This window comes from Phalacrocorax aristotelis, chromosome 19 (assembly GCF_949628215.1).
Source record: "Phalacrocorax aristotelis chromosome 19, bGulAri2.1, whole genome shotgun sequence".
In the NCBI taxonomy this organism is placed as follows: Eukaryota; Metazoa; Chordata; class Aves; order Suliformes; family Phalacrocoracidae; genus Phalacrocorax; species Phalacrocorax aristotelis.
In genome coordinates, this window is record NC_134294.1 from 6973326 (window position 1) to 6991584 (window position 18259).

An 18259-nucleotide genomic window follows, 5' to 3' on the forward strand; every position below is an offset into this window, starting at 1 on the left:
CAGACTGTGCCAATGTGTGATGAGAAAAAAAAATGGTGAGTACAGAAATAGTGTGGGGGAGCACAGCAGAGGACAGGCTGTGCTGGGGGTGTGAAGTGCAGCGTAAATAGACTGCAGTTCCTATAAAGCAGAGGAGAATATAGTTCATAACGCAGCAGGTGAGGGCCTGGAATAAAGGGAGGACGCAAACAGGATTAAACAGACCCCAGTTAACAAGACCAGGAAGCTTCATCTATCTGAGCATATACTCATAACCATTCAAAAATGGTTATCAGCATTCACAAACCACTTCCAGAATCAGGGATTTTCAGGAACAGGGCACAGATACCCCAACCATTGGCTCACACGGCACAGCTGCACCATCCCCAAATCCCAGCATCTCCTGCAAGTAGATGGCTCTATGTCACCAACCTGAGAGCTGCCCCAAAGCTGTAAAGCAACCAGGACCACCAAGAGGAGCTACCAAACCCAGCTCCACCTGTGAAAGCAGCCCCACATGCTTCCCAGTGGGCTTCTGCTTTCCCCCAGCATCCCTGGGGTGAGAGTTTCATTTTCGCAACCATACCTAGCAAAAATCCCTCAGTTCCATTTTAACAGCCCCGAGCAATGCCCACTGCTCAGGCACCTCGCCTGTTCCCTGTTACGCTCGCTGACAGAGGCACGTCTTCTAACACGTCTCCTGAGGGCGCATTATATATAGAAAATACTGGTGGAACATAAGGAAAGAAAATGAGGCATTAGCAATGCTACTAGCTCTCTGTCTTGCTCTTTTGTGTGGCATGGTTACCAACACCTAAGGGAAGATTTACTAGCCAGCTTTGAGCTTAAAGCACAGGAGATGGTACCAAGTGAACAGTAGCCTGGGAAGATGGACAGAGAATATTAATAATAATCTCGGCCTTAAGCCAACCTTCCTGACTAGCTTCCTTCCAAATTGTTTTTCTGATCGTTATTCTCCTTCCTCTGGCAGAATTTGTTTTCTTACTTCATTGGGGGCTGAATATTTAAAGAAGAGAAACAATCAAATATTTAGGTTTCACTTGCTTGTGCTCAATTCCCCATTAACCCAGGAGCGTTCCTCAGATACTGGGGCTTTGTTGATCAGAGGAAAAAAAAAAAAACAAACAAACAAGCAAAACATCAGCAGATTTCACTCTCCCAGACCTAATCTAAGTAAGAACAGATGTGAACCTTAAAAACCCCACAATCTAATTAAACAGCAGACTAAACTGAAACTACTCTTTGGGAATTAAAGGGATCAGCGTTCTCTGCAATACTTGCGCTATTAAACGCATTTTATAGAACTACACCATTAATTACAAAAAGTATGTTTAATTTGATCCTGAGCTTAAATGCTAGAATTTACAGGATTCTAGTAGTACAGAAACTGGTTTTCATTGTCAAAAGTGTGCAGAGAAGTGGAAAACATATATTGAAATAGGTGGGATACCTACATGCCACAATATTTTATCTCTGCTACAAAAAGCATCTCTGCTAACTCAGTCACAGTCACCCACCAGAGGGAGGACAGGGTAAGCCAGTATTATCTGATGGATGAACCTGTTGTTTCTGCCCCAGCCTACTGTGGAACCGCAGGCATGTATCTCTACCTTAGCCTCATGCCTTTTACTTTTGGATTATCTTATCCATTTTGAGTGTGACTTCCCTGGGGCATGGACTTTTTCACGGTCTGAACACGATCAGCATCTGGCACAATAATTTGTTATCTTGCCTAGCTCTACACAAATTCTACACAAATAAGAGAAGTAGCGGCTGCAGTAAGAGTAAGCAGCCAGCAAAAGTTAATTAGGCTTTTAAAAATAACACCATGAAAGTGCTGGTGTTGACAGAAGCCATGGATGCCCCACGCAGTATAACAGCGCAGGGGTCTCTGAACCCCAGAGAACTCAACGGTTAAACCCAAGCTCATGCAGTCTCCCATGGGGCTATAAAAAAAAAAAAAAAAAAAAAAGGAAGCTCCTCTCCTCCGTGACCCTGCACCGACCATGCAACTGCAGCCTGATCAGTGCATTTGCCAGCCCAAGCAGCCAGGGGCTTGTGCGGTGTGTATTCCTACACAAAAACACCACCCGTGAACGCCAGCGGCTTCCCTCGCAGGGGAAGGCTGCGCGATAGCCTGCTCTGCACCTCTCCCCTCCCCTCAGCGCAACCTCAGGACACCTGGCCAGTTTTAACGCTGCCCTTGTTCCTGCCCCGCCGCCCTGAGGTAGGACAAAGCTCCAGCTGAGGTATGGAAGGGTTAAGGCATGGCACACTCAGCCATACAGAGCGTCCCTACAGTATCTGCAGACCTTCTGGGCGCTTGCAGAAGAAACACGGTCCTCTCCTGATCTCAGCTCCCCAGTCCTTTCTCTGCCTGGCGTTTGCTCAGCTCTCTGCCACACTCACCCTGCAAGTTTGCGACTTCACTGTCCTTCTCCTGCTGCAGCTGGGCGTATTTCTGGCTGTGGGTCTCCAGTGCCTTACGATGTTCCAGTTTCAAGCTGTTGTGCTGCAGCTGTAGGTCAAGCAGCTGCTTCTTGACATCTTCGTGCTGGTTCTGAATATGAGAAGTGACAAAGAGTCAGTACAAGGAGAAGAGGAGTAATTTAGCTATTGCGAAGTGCTACTCGAGTGTCTCTGTTTAATAAGTTGCTTGGGGAGGCAGAAGAGATGTTTGTTCCTCCAAGAAGGTAGCTAGAAATCCCAGACACAATAAAATATTCTTTGTGTTCAGTGGTTCAGGAGGGATGTGAAATGTCAATTAAACTCTGCTTTGTGAAGCAGTTTGGGAGGTCTCCTTGGAAGCCACTAAGCTGGAAGCAGAATGTGGTGGCAAGTCCACTCCTGCCTGAAAAAAAAAAAAAAAAAAAAAAAGAGATGGAGACTCAGACACAGCCAAGAACTACTCCTATTCCTTCCCAACTTCCCTGCACGCCCTGCTCTGCGAGAGCAATGCAGGCTATAATATTTGCTGGTATCAAACCAAACGCCCGTGGAACACTGCACAAATCCAGAGTCCCAGACATGCTGAAGGACAACATTACCTGCAAGGACAGTTTCCATGGTGCATGTAACATTCAGCCTGCACACTGTATTACAGGAATAGTTCACCTTTACGTAGGGCTACGGTCTAATTCCCATTGCCTTTCTGCGTCCTGGTATCGCTGGTCACTTAGGACACAGACACCTAAACACTCAGGTTGTTCTCTCTGCTTGATTTGCCTCCTGGTAGCCTGGCTGCTCTCCCACCCACCACTGCAAGCTGCTAGAACAGGAGGGAGACCTTTTGCAAGGATACCACATCCTCTCAGTGAGACTAGAGAGAGCCCACACTCCCCACAGTAACATGGGGCTCACAGGCATGAAATGCAGGATAACAAGACTCTCACAAGACCTCAGACTATTTCAAGCAGGCCAAGAATTCATCAGATAGAAGTGGGTTGAAGAGCTGTTCTCTTCTCCCCTCCCCTCTTGCAGAGCCCAAGAACAAAACATGCTGAGACATCCTTTTGCTCAGACCCATTGAACCAGAATTCACCTCCTTTTTTTGTTCCCATGGTAACCTAGAGAGTCCTTCCACATTCAGTTTGTCAACACCAATTATGTATGCAGATTGATTGGCTCACAGGTGAACCCTGGCCCTTACACAACAGCTCCTCAGGACTCAGGCAGTAATTTCTGTCCTGTAAAAAACAAAAAATTCTCCTTTTTTTAAAAAAAACCCAAACCTCTAAATGCTATCGATGATTCTATTTATCCCCAGTAAAACACAGGCCCAGGCATTCTCCCCTGAAGCAAATATCCTCCACTTCAACATGCAACGCAGAGCAAAAAAGCTATCAGTATGGAAGGGTCCCAGAGACAGAAGAAAGAGGGACGACAATGTCAGGTTAGTCAGATCAAAGATCAGGAGAGAAAATCAAGAGAATAGAAGATTCCTGCTTTGGCTTTCGAAGACATGAGGTACTTACAGTTCTCACCCAAGCCACCAGCAGAAAGCACTGTAGATGAACCACATCCCTAAAACCATTTTGATACGAAACACCTCAGAAGCCGCAAACGTTAGCAAGTGAAAATTGATTTTAACACGAAACTCTAAGCAATTCAAGGAATTTTAAGTCCTCATCAGCTCAGGTCAATTAATTTCTGGCCCGTGTTCTGTCTGGCAGGTGATGTGCATAACGTCCCTCCCCAGGCTGCTCACAGTCAGGAAGAAGGGAGGGAGCATTCACCCTTTGATAGCAGCAGGAAGCTGAAGAGCGCGATAAGTGCCTTGACCGGAGTCACACAAAGCACCTGAGGCCCAGCCCAGCTCATTACACACACAGAGCATCCTCACTCCCAGCTGGTTTCTAAGGATGGCTGTGACAATATGCAAACCTCGGAAGGAATCTAAAGATGCTATTTTATTGTAGTTGCGGTACAGGAGTTCTGAAACACGCTACATGTGATTATTTTCCAGAGAAGCAGCTTAACTCTAAGCAGAGCGTTCTTTACCCAGTCAGTCCTACCAAAGCTAGGTATACTGATAGCCCCGAGGAAGCCAGGAACCTCTCATGTCCAGAGCTGCCCATGACTGTAATATCATTCCCTTCTCGACCCCTAGATATGCCCTTTCACTCAGCCAAGCCGCAACTGCAAGACACAGCACGTGGGTGTTGTGCAGATCACGTACGAATGCAGCCGGGGGTGGCAGAACACCGAGACCGTGCTGCCATGGCATTTCGCTGTGTCCCTACCCATCACACCCAGCACTGCCACACGGGCTGCCGGGGTTTGACCCCAGCCAGCAGCTGAGCTCGCTTGCTCGCTCCCCCCTCAGTGGGATGAGGGAGAGAACCCAAAAGCCAGGCAGCTGGAGGTCCAACTCTGCTCCGGAAAATAACCCCGCGGTGCAAAGAGTTGCTGGAACCTAGCTCTGTCTACATCCCAGACTCAAAGGGGCAGAGGCCTTGACTGTGTAAGCCCCGCTCAGCAGTAACTAAAACATCCCTGGGTTATCAACACTGTTTTCAGCACAAATCCCAAACATGCTCCATACTAGCTACTATGGAAAAAATTAACCCTATCCCAGGCAAAACCAGCACAGGGGAAATCATATCATTCAGGAAGTCAGCTAGTCTTTCAAAGATCAGTTCTTCAACTCAGCTGTATGAATTCAGGCCAGCAAGGCCACTCATCCCACCTTCCCTTTGCTGTTCAGACAACATGTGGCACCCGAGGTGCATCAGCTCTACCTCACCGAGGCCTATGGGGAAATGGGCGGGGGGGGGGGGGGGGGGGGGGCAAAGAGAAAGAAAATAAAAGTGCCTTAAAAACATGTATTTCTGCCATGATTTAGAAAGCAGATTTTCAGATAGCACTGTACAAAATAGAAGCAGTAACTGGACGCTTAGCCCACAAGCAAAGGAAGGGCACACCTCGTTGCAAATTTCCAGGTTTCAGCTGTTTCAGGAAGTCCACATTAAAAAAAAAAAAAAAAAAAAAAAAAAGAGATCTTTTGTTTCAAGCCACCCTTGCCTGCCTATGCCAGGATGCATTCTGCAGAACGATGTTAGCAAAAATATTTTAATCTCCACTCAAGAGGATGAAAGGAATTGTAAGACAAAGTCTGGCCCCAGCAGGAATCCAGACACAGGCAACTACTGTAGCTGCTATTTTTGGACAAAGTCAAGCCCCCTGCCCCTTTGAGTCTGGTGTGCCAGCTGCAGATGGTAATCTGGCAGAGATGACTTCAGTACAGATCAGAATGACAGCAGTGGCCAGAAACACCAAAGCCAGATGTGCTGATGTGGCTTCATGGAAGTCTTTGGTCATTTGGGACATCCAGCTTAACAGAGTTAGTTGCTTCTGTTCAGCCTAACATGTCTCCTTCCTAGGTAATGGTGTTGCTGGCAGTAATCTCCCTCCTGAGGAAGCTAGTACCACTGGGAAGCATTTTTCACCTGTGCTCCAGTAACAGAAGTGTTACTCAGTCTCATAACTAGCTAGGAGCTGAGCTGAATACTGCTTTTTCAGGTTGGTGGGGCTGAAAAATACCACACTGCAGTCCCAAGGGCTGGCCTGTCCTTCAGCAGCTGTAAATGTAGTTAAAGAAAAAAATAGATTCCCCCCCAACCCTGATAAAAGGAAGCAAGAGAAAAGGAGTCAGGACGAAATGCTCTCGCTGTCCCCTTGAGACAAGCAAACCAGAGCATTCTGCTCAGACTGCAGTTGCTATGAAGAGGAACGTTACTATTGCAAAGCGTTCCCAGAATCCGCAGTGCTGGATAATACCCAAGAGACAGAACTGTACTTCCCTTTTCCCAAAGTTTGAATCCAACAAGCCAGGCAGCTGGAGTTCCAACTCCGCTCAGGAAATACAACCCAGCGGTGCTAAGGGTTGCTGGAACCTAGCCCTCTGTCTGCATCCCAGAATTAAATTATCATTTCGCTGCCAATGCTCTTAACTAAGACCTTTAGAAACCACCATCATCAGCCACAGTCACGTTGCTCTAACAAAAGCAAATTTTAACATCAAGATATGCTTCAGACAGAGCACGCGATAAGCTACAAAATGCTATAAGCCGCCCCCCTCTGACCCTTTTACATGGGCTGGAATACATTGTGTTAGCCCAAAGGGCAAGCTACGGTGAATAGACCCATTTTCACACTAAGAGACCCAGAAAAGAACACACTGAACAACAGAACTCCTGTGTAATAAACTGCACAAAGACTACCATTGAAACGAGGTATAGGTGAAGGCTGTAATCTGACACAAAGCCCAACAGAATAAATAGGAAACTCCCATGAACCTGAATAGTCAGGAAGGAATGTACATCGACACCACCGTGTGGTCCCCTCCCTCTGCGCTGGCACTAGCCGCACGAAACCCTCCGTCTCTCCTAGGCATCTCGGGCCAGCGAAAGCACCGACTCTCCTTCCAGGGAGCATTCTTTAACGCAGCAGAAGGTGCGTACATGAAACCAGACTCCTCCCTTACCTTCAGTATCTTGTGCTGGGAACTGAGAGCCCCGTATCTGTTCATAGAATCTTGCTGGAAAGAAAAAGATTCAAACAATGCCATTAGATGCTGGAAAAAAACCTAAGGCAGGGAGAACCACAGGCGAGCACCTGCGCAGCCGCTGCCTGAACAGCAAGCTCCCCCTGCCCCTTCGCGCACGCAGGCACGCGCGCGGTGACTGGGGAAACCTACCCAGGTGACCCGCAGAACGTGCAGCCCGAGCGCCGCCGGGAAAGAACCCTTTTCAAACAACCTACCCACCAGCTCATTAACTGAGCTCTCTTGATTCACATTCATAGCAGCTCTCCCCAGTCTTCGGTTCTTTATCTAGGACAGGCCCAGTGCTCAGCGAGCTTTGCACAGTGAAATACCCCCAAAGCCGGCTGAGCACTCTTTGCAGCAGCCGAGGGGGAGGCAGAGAGCACCAAAGCTCTTGCCTACACATAAAAATTGCGCCATTTAACCAAAAATTGATCACTAAGCGATTGAGTAAGCCTAAAGCAAACCCCCTCTAACCAGGTACAGCTATCAAACTAAGCTCAACTGACACAAACCAGCAGCCGGGAGGAATTTACATGTGATGACAGAGGGGTCTGTACTGGTTTAACAGATCCCCTTATGCCTTGCTAAGGGTCACATGCTTCCCCTTTGTCCCCAGGGTACCATTCTTCACTGAAGCACCAGCACCTCAACACAGCAGGTGTGGAGGCCACCAGGCAGCTGTGCTCGAAGGCTAAGTCCCCGCAGCAGCAGCGGCACCTAAGAGGGAGCACGCTGCAGCTTTTCCCATCACATGCAGCTTTACAAACATCTGCTGGGATCTATGTTTGGGTAGCTTAAAGCAACATGGCTGAGATATTAAGCAGCACCATGGAAGGGCAAACTAACCATCATGCAGAGATTTCCACTACAACCCACAATTTAAGTTATACGATAAATACTCAATACGGTATGAAATATTACCGGCAAATGAGCACAAATTGCAAGGGAGCTGCCCAGCCATTAGAGCATTCAGATATTCATCCATGAGTCTCTGTAACAGGATGACATTGACCCACAGACGAGCAGGCTAAAAGCAATTCCTCTTCTCCAGCATCTCATCAACAGATGCTCTGAGAATGGAATAAAACCAGCCTTATAACTTCAAGTGAATGGGACAGACTGTAACGCAGGGATGCATTTTTTCCTAACCCTCAATGAAGAGTCCTTCTTTTCCCTGCCGCATGAAAAGTCCACAAGCTAGTGGAAAACATTTCACAATCCCTGGAGACAGAAAACAATGGATATGCTTTCCCCAAAAAAATCATGGCTTTTCTTCATGTTCTCTGTGGCGTGCCTGGCATTCAACTTCCCCAGGACTCTTCTGTACCATGAAACAGCAATTCCCTCTTCAGACTGCAGCACAGGACGCCCTGCTACACCAGGAGCTGACAATCGAATCATCTACTCTGCTATCACACGTGGGAGAAGGGACACAAGACAGTCTTTCCCTAAGATGAAGTAAACCCTCACACACCAACAGCCTTGCAAGGAAGAGTCAGCCAAAGTTCATCTTGTACCATAGACACTCCTACGTCTTTCATGCCTTCCAGACAGCAGCACTGGCCTCACGACTGGGGTGGTACTAGAAAAACCTTTACCATTATTACACACACACACACACAGAGGAAGAAACCATACCTACCTTCTCCTTGTTGAGAGCTTCCTGAGCTTCTAACTTATACACTAAAAAATCTAGAAATGGAAGAAGAGAAGACAATTAATGAGCTGGAATTTAACAAGGATCTGGTTTATATTTTGGTGGGGGGAGGGAAGGAGGAAATCAGGCCCTTGTTGAGCAAAAGGCTGCAACTCAACAAGCTGGAATGCAGATGCTGCTAGGAGCCTCCACGCAATGCCCTCAGAAGGATGGATGGACGGACGTCTCTCATGGAAAATAGTACCATCTAGACTGGCCCAAATGTCCTTCCTTTCCCATTCTATAGGCAAGTGCATTGGTGACTTTCTACTTCAGCATGCAAACAGCCATATTTTGATGTGACTGAAGCTGTGTGAGGATTTGGGGTGCTCTGAAATGAGAAATGACTCTGGAAAAGAGAAATCAAAGCTTCTGAGAGACCAAAAGGAATTAACCTGATCTATCTGCACCACCTTCTTAAAATGGGAAGGTCCCACAACAAGGTAATGCTTGTTAGGATGCTTCATTTTCTCAGTCGGTCCCCACCAAATAAACAAAAGAGGCAGAAATGCAGCTTCTCCCTTAGCTATATAGCCACATAGCTACAGCCAAGCCTGGATGCTCTATGTCAGCATTTCCAGAAACACAGTGCAGGTAGGAGTAGTGATGTTACTCTACATAGCAGTTTTGAAGATAAAAACCCAGCTATTAAGTTGCCAACAACAATCAGGTGCAAAGGACTCTGACATCCAAGCATGCTACTCCACTGAAAAGTAGATGAGCTAATCTATAAGCTTTCTACTTCCTCTTGTATTCGATGGTCTTAAAATATCCTGCATATGTCTGTCTACTTTTGTAGATCAACCTTAAAGGCTCTGACAGTCTGTATTGTCCATGTATTATGGAGCGCAGTGATGCTAATATTATTCAGCACTTGTAGAGCTCAGCATCTTCAAATCACTTATAAGTTTACATATTTCCAAGAAAAAAAAAAAAAGCACAGTTTAGTGCCAGGTTTAGCTATCACCTGAAGTGCTCAGACATCACGTTCTGGGTTACTCAGAGATTAGACTGAGGACGTATGCAGGAATACGAGAGAACAGAACCCACCTTGCGGCACCTTTTGCCCGTGGGCAATGGACAAGTCAGTGAACTATTCTCTAAGTACAAACCAGGGATGAGTCTCACCTGGGGCATTCAGTAACATCCACACAGGGCCCTGAAGGAAGAAAACACTTTGGGTACAACACACACGCCTCCCCAGAGAACAGCTGGAGGGTGAGCTGGCCACCGCTCCACCGCCCATGCAAGAGACTCACCTTCCTTCGTCTTCTTGTGTTCCCCTCGCTCCTTCTGCAAGGATCGTTCTAGCCGGGATCTGTGCTCATACACAACTAGGGAAGCAGAAAGAGGCAGAGCATGAGATAAACCCTGGAATTCCTTCCCACATATTTTTCCCCAAAACAGGCCTCTCACGGGCCACATGACCAGGGGCACACGTGGACCTCAAATCCTTCCGTGGACTGGGCCAGCAAGTGCCTAAGAGGGGAGGCTTGGGCAGAAGAGCCTTACCTGTTCTGAATGGCCTGCATCACCCTGCGTTTCTAGGCTTAAACACACAGTAGCTCACATGTAAAGTCCAGACCAAGCAAATCAACGGTCCTGAAATACATGCAGATACCTGATGTCCTAAAAAACGAAAGGGTCGAAAGGGTCGCCTCCAGCCGCAGCTGTTTGCACTTCTTGAAGGGCCACTTTTTTTTCTTTTTTTTTTTTTTCACTTGAAAAGGAGGCTGAGGGGAGACCTTATCGCTCCCTACAACTACCTGAAGGGAGGTTGTAGCAAGGTCGGGGTTGGTCTCTGCTCCCAAGTAACTAGCAACAAGACGAGAGGAAATGGCCTCAAGTTGCATCAAGGGAGGTTAGATTGGATATTAGGAAAAATTTCTTCATCAAAAGGGTTGTCAAGCACTGGAACAGGCTGCCCAGGGAAGTGGCGGAGTCACTGTCCCTGGAGGTATTTATAAGACATGTAGATGTGATGCTTAGGGACATGGTTTAGCGGTGGCCTTGGCAGTGCTGGGTTAATGGCTGGACTTGATGATCTTAAAGGTCTTTTCCAACCTAAGTGATTCTATGATTCTTTGTCAACTGTGACCAGATAATGTCTGGAGCAAGGTGGGGACAGTTAGACTAGGGACAATGGATATTCCTCATATAACACGCCAGTCTGTCATCCTGTGAGTATCTGCACTCAGGGTTTGCTTTGGAGTCCAAGCTGCAAAGCCCAAGAGCTGGCTTTAGCAGCCAGTGGCTAAACTGTATATTTGTGGGCTCAGTCCACTACCAGGCTCAAGACAGCCAGAGCCTTCCAGGTCATCTGTTCTGTAGAGGCATCAGCAGCATGCAGGGGAGACATTTTCTCCCCTTCCACAACCTGACCACTAACCAGCCCTCAGGCCACTAAGGAGAAGTCAGCCAAGCAGCTCCCTCTCCCACTACACACAAAAGAGGATCTGTGCTCTGCACAGAAGCCAAGAAGGGAGAGGGATGAGACTGCTTCGTACAGCAGCCACACGACAAATGGAAGTGCCAGAGAAGCCTCCTGATGGATGGTGATTTTAATCCACTCTGATGTCTGAGTGCTAACCAGGAGCTTTCCCTGAGTCACAGCACTCGGCTGCAACAGGGTCCTCCGTCCCCCCTGCACCAGGGCTGCCACCACACCAGACTGGCACCGGGTGGCAGTTCAGAGGGGAGGGGCAATAAAAGAAACTTGCCTCCAGAGCCAAGGTCTCCGGGGGCAAGTCAAGCCATGACGCACCATCTCCAGGAAAGCTAACAAAGGGGGGTGATATTTGTACACATTGAACAAGTGCTAACCCGTTCCTCGCTTAAATCTTGACAAGCCAAGAGCCCCAAGTGACCTGTGCTCTTCCTGCAAGTGAATCTATAGAGACTGCCAGCTCCCCTCAGGTCATACAGGAGCAGCAAAGGTGGTGTATGTCCTGCATTAACAGGCGGTTTGCTGCATGAGAGCAGACACTCGACCTGGGGATGTAAGAGACAAAACATCTATATGTATATCTAATGTTTTACAATGTTGGCCATCAGCGGCACCAAGCCTATGGTGGTGCAGGTGTTGCTCTCGGTCTATACCTAGAGAGGAGCTCATAGGAGTTCTAGCATCCTGAAAGTCAGGCTAGGACATTTTTCTAAACAATTCTAAAGATCATCCAGGAACCATAAGGCTGAGGTAGGGACTATACAAGAATCAAACTTTGTGATCAGAATAGTCCTTCCTTGCCCTGCCATCGAGTCTGACACCTCTGTAGCACCTGAAGGAAAACAAACAAAAAAAAAAACACCCAAAGAAAAACACTTTCTCTGCCGCCCCACCCACTTCTGCCCAGGCAGGAAATTCAAGCCACCCGAGTCATCAGGAGTCCACAGAACTCACAGCCTCCCTATGCCTCACCTCTTCCTTCAGCATTGCAAAATGGCAACTATTCCTTGCATTTTTAGACGGTGTCTCCCTCACGGCAGGTCTCTCATTACACGAAGTGCATGAAGACTGTAATTTCACCAGGCAGCAAAGCACTGCTGCCATGATTATTCTTCAAGAGTTTTTTTAATCAAAGCAGGGCATTCCAGGGAAGCATTCCTCGCCTTTATGAGCCACATCCCCCTGCAACTTCATGCAGGACAGACCTGAGAGTACAGTCTAATCACTTTATCCAGCTTCTTTAAAGCCTGCTTCACTACTGCATACTTCTCTTCTGCTGGATCACAACAAATCCAAGCCTGGTGGCTTTACCAGGACCCTCACGAAGGCTGGTGGTGTTCCTCCCACCCGGAAATGCCTTTTCCGCACAGAAAAAGAACCTCCACATGGTTTAACTCCATGATTTTTAAGCCAAGCTCATGACATTGGCTAGGTCCAAGCTTGGGAGTTTTGCAACACTTTGGTTTACCAGCAGTGGATCTGTTAATGTTTACAGTGACCTCCAGCAGTAGCCGAGTGCCCGAGCGAATCGGGGGAAAAAGTAGTAGTGATAAATGAAGCCAAGCATGGTGAAGTGTTGAGTCCTAAGGGTTTTGCCAGTTGTAGTACAACTGCTTCCTAAGCTTTCTGGGGGCGCTACCCCAGCTAGCCAAGGTAGGCAAGCAGCCTAGATACTGAGGGCAGCTGGAGCCGAGGCTCCAGCCTCAAGTCACAAACCGAATCCAAATATCTTGGTATCCCATTGTCTCCTGTGGATCAGTTTCAGCACCTCCAGGCAGTGACTTTTCCTGTTCTGAAATCAAGGCTTCAGCAGGAAAAGACAGACCAAGTTGGCTTTTCCTGGACTCTGCTGTTTTTAGACACTGCAGGTACAAGAACTCTGTTTTAGGCTCTGCCAGCCTGGGCTCATCATGTGCCAAGCTCAGCCCCACCCCTGACTGAGGAGCCATTCCCCAGGCATACACTCACATCCAAGCCGTCTCCCCTGACCTCATCTAATTCTGTCGCTTTTGACCTCCCTCAGGGAGCAGGAAGGGCCAGCATCCTAGGTCAGGAATTCCTGTTGTCACCATCTCCTTCCTTTTCTTTGTTATCTTCCAAGTTAACAAAGACAGACATCCCAGTGGTTAAGATGCTTCCCCTGGGCTGGGCCACTTCATTAATATTTTCCTCTGAAGTGAGGAAACTACCATATTCTCCAAACCATTGCAGCAGAAATATTTGTTTTCAATCTGGAAGGATTATTTTCCCCTGCTGAGCACGTTGGTAAGCAGCAAGCCCATCACCGCAGCTGTCCAAGCGTCTACTTCATGACAGCTTTATTTTTAGAAGCACTTTTCCCAACAGACTACTCAGATGTCACCCTGAGGGCTTTCCCCGCCCAGCTAAGCACACAAGAGACTGGGTGCTTCTTCACTACATGCTAAAAAGCCTTGTTCAATGAAATTATCATCTTCAGAACATCAGCCGCTTCCCAAAAGATTTGTGAGCTCTGGGCACTCAGGTTTCTGCCACAAACATCTCACTTTCTGGCAGTCTTATCTAACAGACACCCTGAGGACAAGTCTTTGATGTGATGAGAACCTCACACCAGCAATGAAAAGTCACGGCTGCTGGGACTATTAGGAATGCCCAGCAATTCACAGGCTCTGCCATGCCCTTTCATGTACTCTGAGCTTCCAGTCTTGCATTTACCTCAGCAGTTCTGGTTTGGAGGAATTCCCCATGTTGGAGGTTCTCCTGTGGGCATTGAATTTCATTTTCTACTAACCTGAGTGTACTGAAAGAGAACAGAGTCTATGACCAGGGCTAGAAACACCCCACACAGGCAGGTTACCTACCTCTCCAGGTCCCTGCAGCTGAAAAACCCAGGGCAATGAGGCAGCGACCAGGCTTGCTCACGGCACAGTTGTGCTCCATCAGCCAGAGGGCAAAGCGCCCAGAGTAGCACAGGAGGCAAGCTGAACAGCTATAGCCTCACTCAGAAAAGCCAAGCACTCTCAGCACAGGACCAGGCAAATAAATAACTATTTAGTGTAGAAAAGGTCTGCTTAGATGACCCGAAACTACCAGCTGCTATTGATCTCACAGAGTAAATGGGAAACTAAAGCACAGGAAAGCATCTATAGCAATAGGCTTGTGCTAACACCCACAACCACAAACCCTAATTCAAGCACCACAAAGCAGATGGGCCTTCAGGAACAGCTCCATTACAGAGGTTGTTTATTCAGAAGTTTAGGACACAAAATCTGGCTCTCTGACACTTTTTTTTTTAATAAGATAAGCTGAAGTAACCTCTAGTGACTAGGAAAAAAAAACCAGCTGTAATCTCTCCTGCCATTCTTCCAGGTCTCCAGAGCCCAGAAAAGGTGGGTTCAGCTTTTCACAAAGCATCGAGTAAGTGTTGCACAAAGTAGTCTCTCTACTCATCTTTGTGGTAGAATACAGCAGACCAAAATGGCTCTGTATGGCTTCAGAGGACAGGAAGCCAGGAAGTCTTTAACAATTTGCAATTACAAGAGAGAATGGAGGGTGGTCAGTGTCTAAACCCAGGCTGGAACTGAGCCAGAACTCAGCACTAAAGCACTGTCACCTGCTGCCAAATGAGCTAAAATGCAGAACTTGGACTGCTGAAACAATGAAATCCCTTGCAGTGCCTTGCCTTTGGGAAAGAACAAGTCAGGCCTTCCACAGACGCATTCTCATTTTAAAAGCTCACATAAAACAGGGTGTTTGTGTGAAGGGGATGCCTCATATACCCTAGAGAGGCAAGATAAACATCTGCCAGGGAGACTTTAAGAGTACCATAAAGGGAGAGTGATTCCAGTCTTGCCAACAGTCCCAGGTTTTACTCTCCTTCTGTTCAAGTAGTTTAATTTTACCCCTGCCTGGGAAAGCCATGAGTGTGTGCTAGCTCCCTCCTTTCAGGGAGCAAGGCAGCAGAGGCGTCAGATTTGCTGCTCTGGTTCTGCTAAAACCATGCACGGCGCATAGTTCTTGGGCCATTTCTATGCCAATAGCACAAAGCGTGGCAAGAGTCGTCCTTCGGCCCATGGCTCACAGCTCCAAGCGGCTCTCAGCGCACAGAGATCACCACCACCTTCCAGACTGCACCGTGCTCCTTCCCCTCATAGCTAATCACCCAGAAGCAGCTTTCTTCTCTGCTGCTCTCCTTGTTAGAGGCATCAGATACTCCTGCCAGTCTCCATCCAGTCACATCACAACTGATCACCCACAGCACCAGTCGCTCAGGCTCAAGAATCACCCAGAGCAAGGGACAAGGGGAGCAGAACAAAAGCCACACTAATCGTACTTCCCTCTCTGATCCAGAGAGATGGCAAAGGCAAGACAGTGACAAGGTTTTGGTAGCAGGGGGGCTAGAGGGGTGACTTCTGGGAGAAGCTGCTGGAAGCTTCCCCCGTGTCCAGTAGAGCCAATGCCGGCCGGCTCCAAGATAGACACACCGCTGGCCAAGGCCAAGCCCATCAGCGACGCTGGTAGCACCTAGGGACAATATATTTAAGAAGGGGGGAAAGAAAAAGTGCACAACTGCAGCTGGAGAAAGGGGTGAGAATGTGTGAGAGGAACAGCCCTGCAGACACCGAGGTCAGCGAAGAAGGAGGGGGAGGAGGTGCTCCAGGTGCCCAAGCAGAGATTCCTGTGAAGACCGCGGTGAGGCAGGCTGTGCCCCCGCAGCCCAGGGGGGCTAGCGGTGGAGCAGATATCCCCCTGCAGCCCGTGGGGACCCCACACCAGAGCAGGAGGATGCCCAGAGGAGGCTGTGACCCCGTGGGCAGCCCACGCTGGAGCAGGCTCCTGGCAGGACCCGTGAATCCATGGGGAGAGGAGCCCACGGTGGGGCAGGTTTGCTGGCAGGACCTGTGACCCCATGGGGGACCCGTGCTGCAGCAGGGGAGGAGTGTGAGGAGTCGTCTGTGTGTGTGTCCCGAAGAGGAAGGAGTGGCAGAGACAGCGTGTGATGAACTGACCCCAACCCCCATTCCCTGCCCCCCTGCGCTGCCAGAGGGGAGGAGGGAGAGAAAATCAGGAGTAAAGTTAAGCCCGGGAAGAAGGGAGGGGTGGGGGGAAGGTGTTATAAGGTTTAGTTTTTATTTCTCATTACCCTACTCTGATTTGATAGGTAATAAATTATACTAATTTCCCAAAGTCGAGTCTGTTTTGCCCATGATGGTAGTTGGTGACTGATCTCTCCCTGTCCTTATCTCGACCCATGAGCTTTTCGTTATATTTTCTCTCCCCTGTCCAGCTGAGGAGGGGGGTGACAGCTTTGGTGGGCACCCAGCGTCCAGCCAGGGTCAACCCACCAGACAGACCAGGTAGAAGACATCCGATGGTGAGGGCGGGAGTGCTCATGCTTAGCCACTGTGCAATGGCAGCCTGTTGTGGGATAGCAAATCCCTCCATCCCAGACGTCAGTTTGGTGTGCCATTGTCAGGCCACATCAGGAATATCAGACAGAAGGGGACAGTACTATAAATGCACCCTTCCTTCCCATCTGTTCATAGAGTACTGTTTGTCAGTGAGGCGACCGAAATAAACTCTCTCTAGTTCCCCTCAGAGCCTCCAGGCAGCAGCATGCTCGTACATACGCAGGCACACACCTACGGGAAGTGGGAGGTGGCAAAGCAACACTTTGCTTAAAGCCACCTGCTACATAACTCCGTGGCATGAGTTTGGGGTGGGGGCCAAGACAGAACAGATTCATCAGAAGCGCACACCAGGTCACAGCTTGCCAGACGGCGTCTCTAATCCCCTCTGAGCCTCATGACACAGCACCAGAGTCCCCCAAATCACAGCCCATAAGGGAGAGCGTAGTACTTTGCAAGGGGTCTCCGTGCTCTTTCAGACATACCTCCAACCCCAGCAGAAACAAGAGATGCAGGGACAGAAAAGCCAAGCAGATTTTTCTTCTGGATTCCACCTGGACCACGATGCAAAAAAGAGGGTCACACAAACAGCTACCTCTGCGTGCAGCAGCAAGAGCTGGCCGGGACAAGGGCTACTAACCACCAGGCAAGAGGTTGGACAGGGTCACGCACACCACAATATCTCCCTTTCTTCTTCTCACACAATGTGTTTTATCTTACAGCAAAGTCAGCAGCTGCTTTATTCTTGTTTTAAAAGAGTAGATAAGATCCATTTCCCCGTGTGCGGCCAGTAGAAGCCAGCACGTGGGACAGGGAGTGCTGGCACCAAGACAGCTTTGCTCCCTCCTCCTCTTGCTTTCCTTTTCCCTTTCACTCAACTCTCAGCCCAGCCCTAAGCTTTCAAGCTTTATTTACAGAGGCTACCAGCAGCATTAACCATATATTGTACTGAGATATAAGGTGGGTAGGAAATACTGGATAGCTGGAAGGACACACCTGAAGCACTAGTTAAACAGTACTCAATTCCACCTCAGAATAACACTTCCTCCTTTTGTAGGGCTGGAAAGACAGAAATCAGATGCAGAAGACAGGGCAATTAAAGCCACGCAACAAGCCAGCACGGGGGCAGGGATCGAGCCCAGAGCCCCGACTCCCCACTCTGTTCAGCACCAAAGCACCGCAGGGAGCAGCGCTGCAAGATGACAGCACGACGGCCGTCTGTGCAAATACCGCTTCACTTTAAGACTTCCATGAACGTGGCTCCTAGCTGCCAATTGCTAGGCTTCTCCCACCAGCCAAATCCAACACGAAGCTTTGCCTTTGTTAAAATTGTTGGACAAGTAAGTGTCCTTTCAAAATAAAAAGGGTATCCATGGCAACAGCTGTATTTAGGACTGGGAGGACTGACAGAGGGTTAGAAACCCCAGCAACAGGCTACACCTCTGCCACTCAAACATATTCGGGTGAAAAAAAAAAACATACTATGAGCCTGTCTCAGTGGTTTGCTTGAGCCTGCTGTTCCCAAAACTGGCCTTCCCTGAGGCTACCGCTGTCATCTTATTCTCTGAAGAACGAGCCACTCTCTCCAAGAGAAGTGCGAAGTGCTGACACACCAGAAAGGAATGTGGGCTAACTTCTGTCCTGCCGATCTTTGCATCTCCAAAACACAGGATGCAGGTGGA

General features: G+C 48.5%; 1 protein-coding gene across 6 annotated transcripts in view; it reads right to left on the reverse strand.

Annotated features, from left to right (window-relative positions):
• LOC142066452 (uncharacterized) overlaps positions 1 to 18259 on the reverse strand; it is a 38367-nt gene that overhangs the window by 17990 nt on the left and 2118 nt on the right. For 4 of the 6 annotated variants that reach the window (XM_075113871.1, XM_075113869.1, XM_075113866.1 and 1 more), the window contains exons 2-5: positions 10004 to 10078; positions 8691 to 8740; positions 6986 to 7039; positions 2410 to 2560 (exon numbers count right to left, since the gene is read on the reverse strand). In XM_075113871.1, the coding sequence (XP_074969972.1) occupies positions 2410 to 2560; positions 6986 to 7039; positions 8691 to 8740; positions 10004 to 10078 (330 nt within the window). The remainder of the gene's footprint in view (positions 1 to 2409; positions 2561 to 6985; positions 7040 to 8690; positions 8741 to 10003; positions 10079 to 18259) is intronic. The other 2 variants (XM_075113870.1, XM_075113867.1) reach the window with 1 other exon arrangement.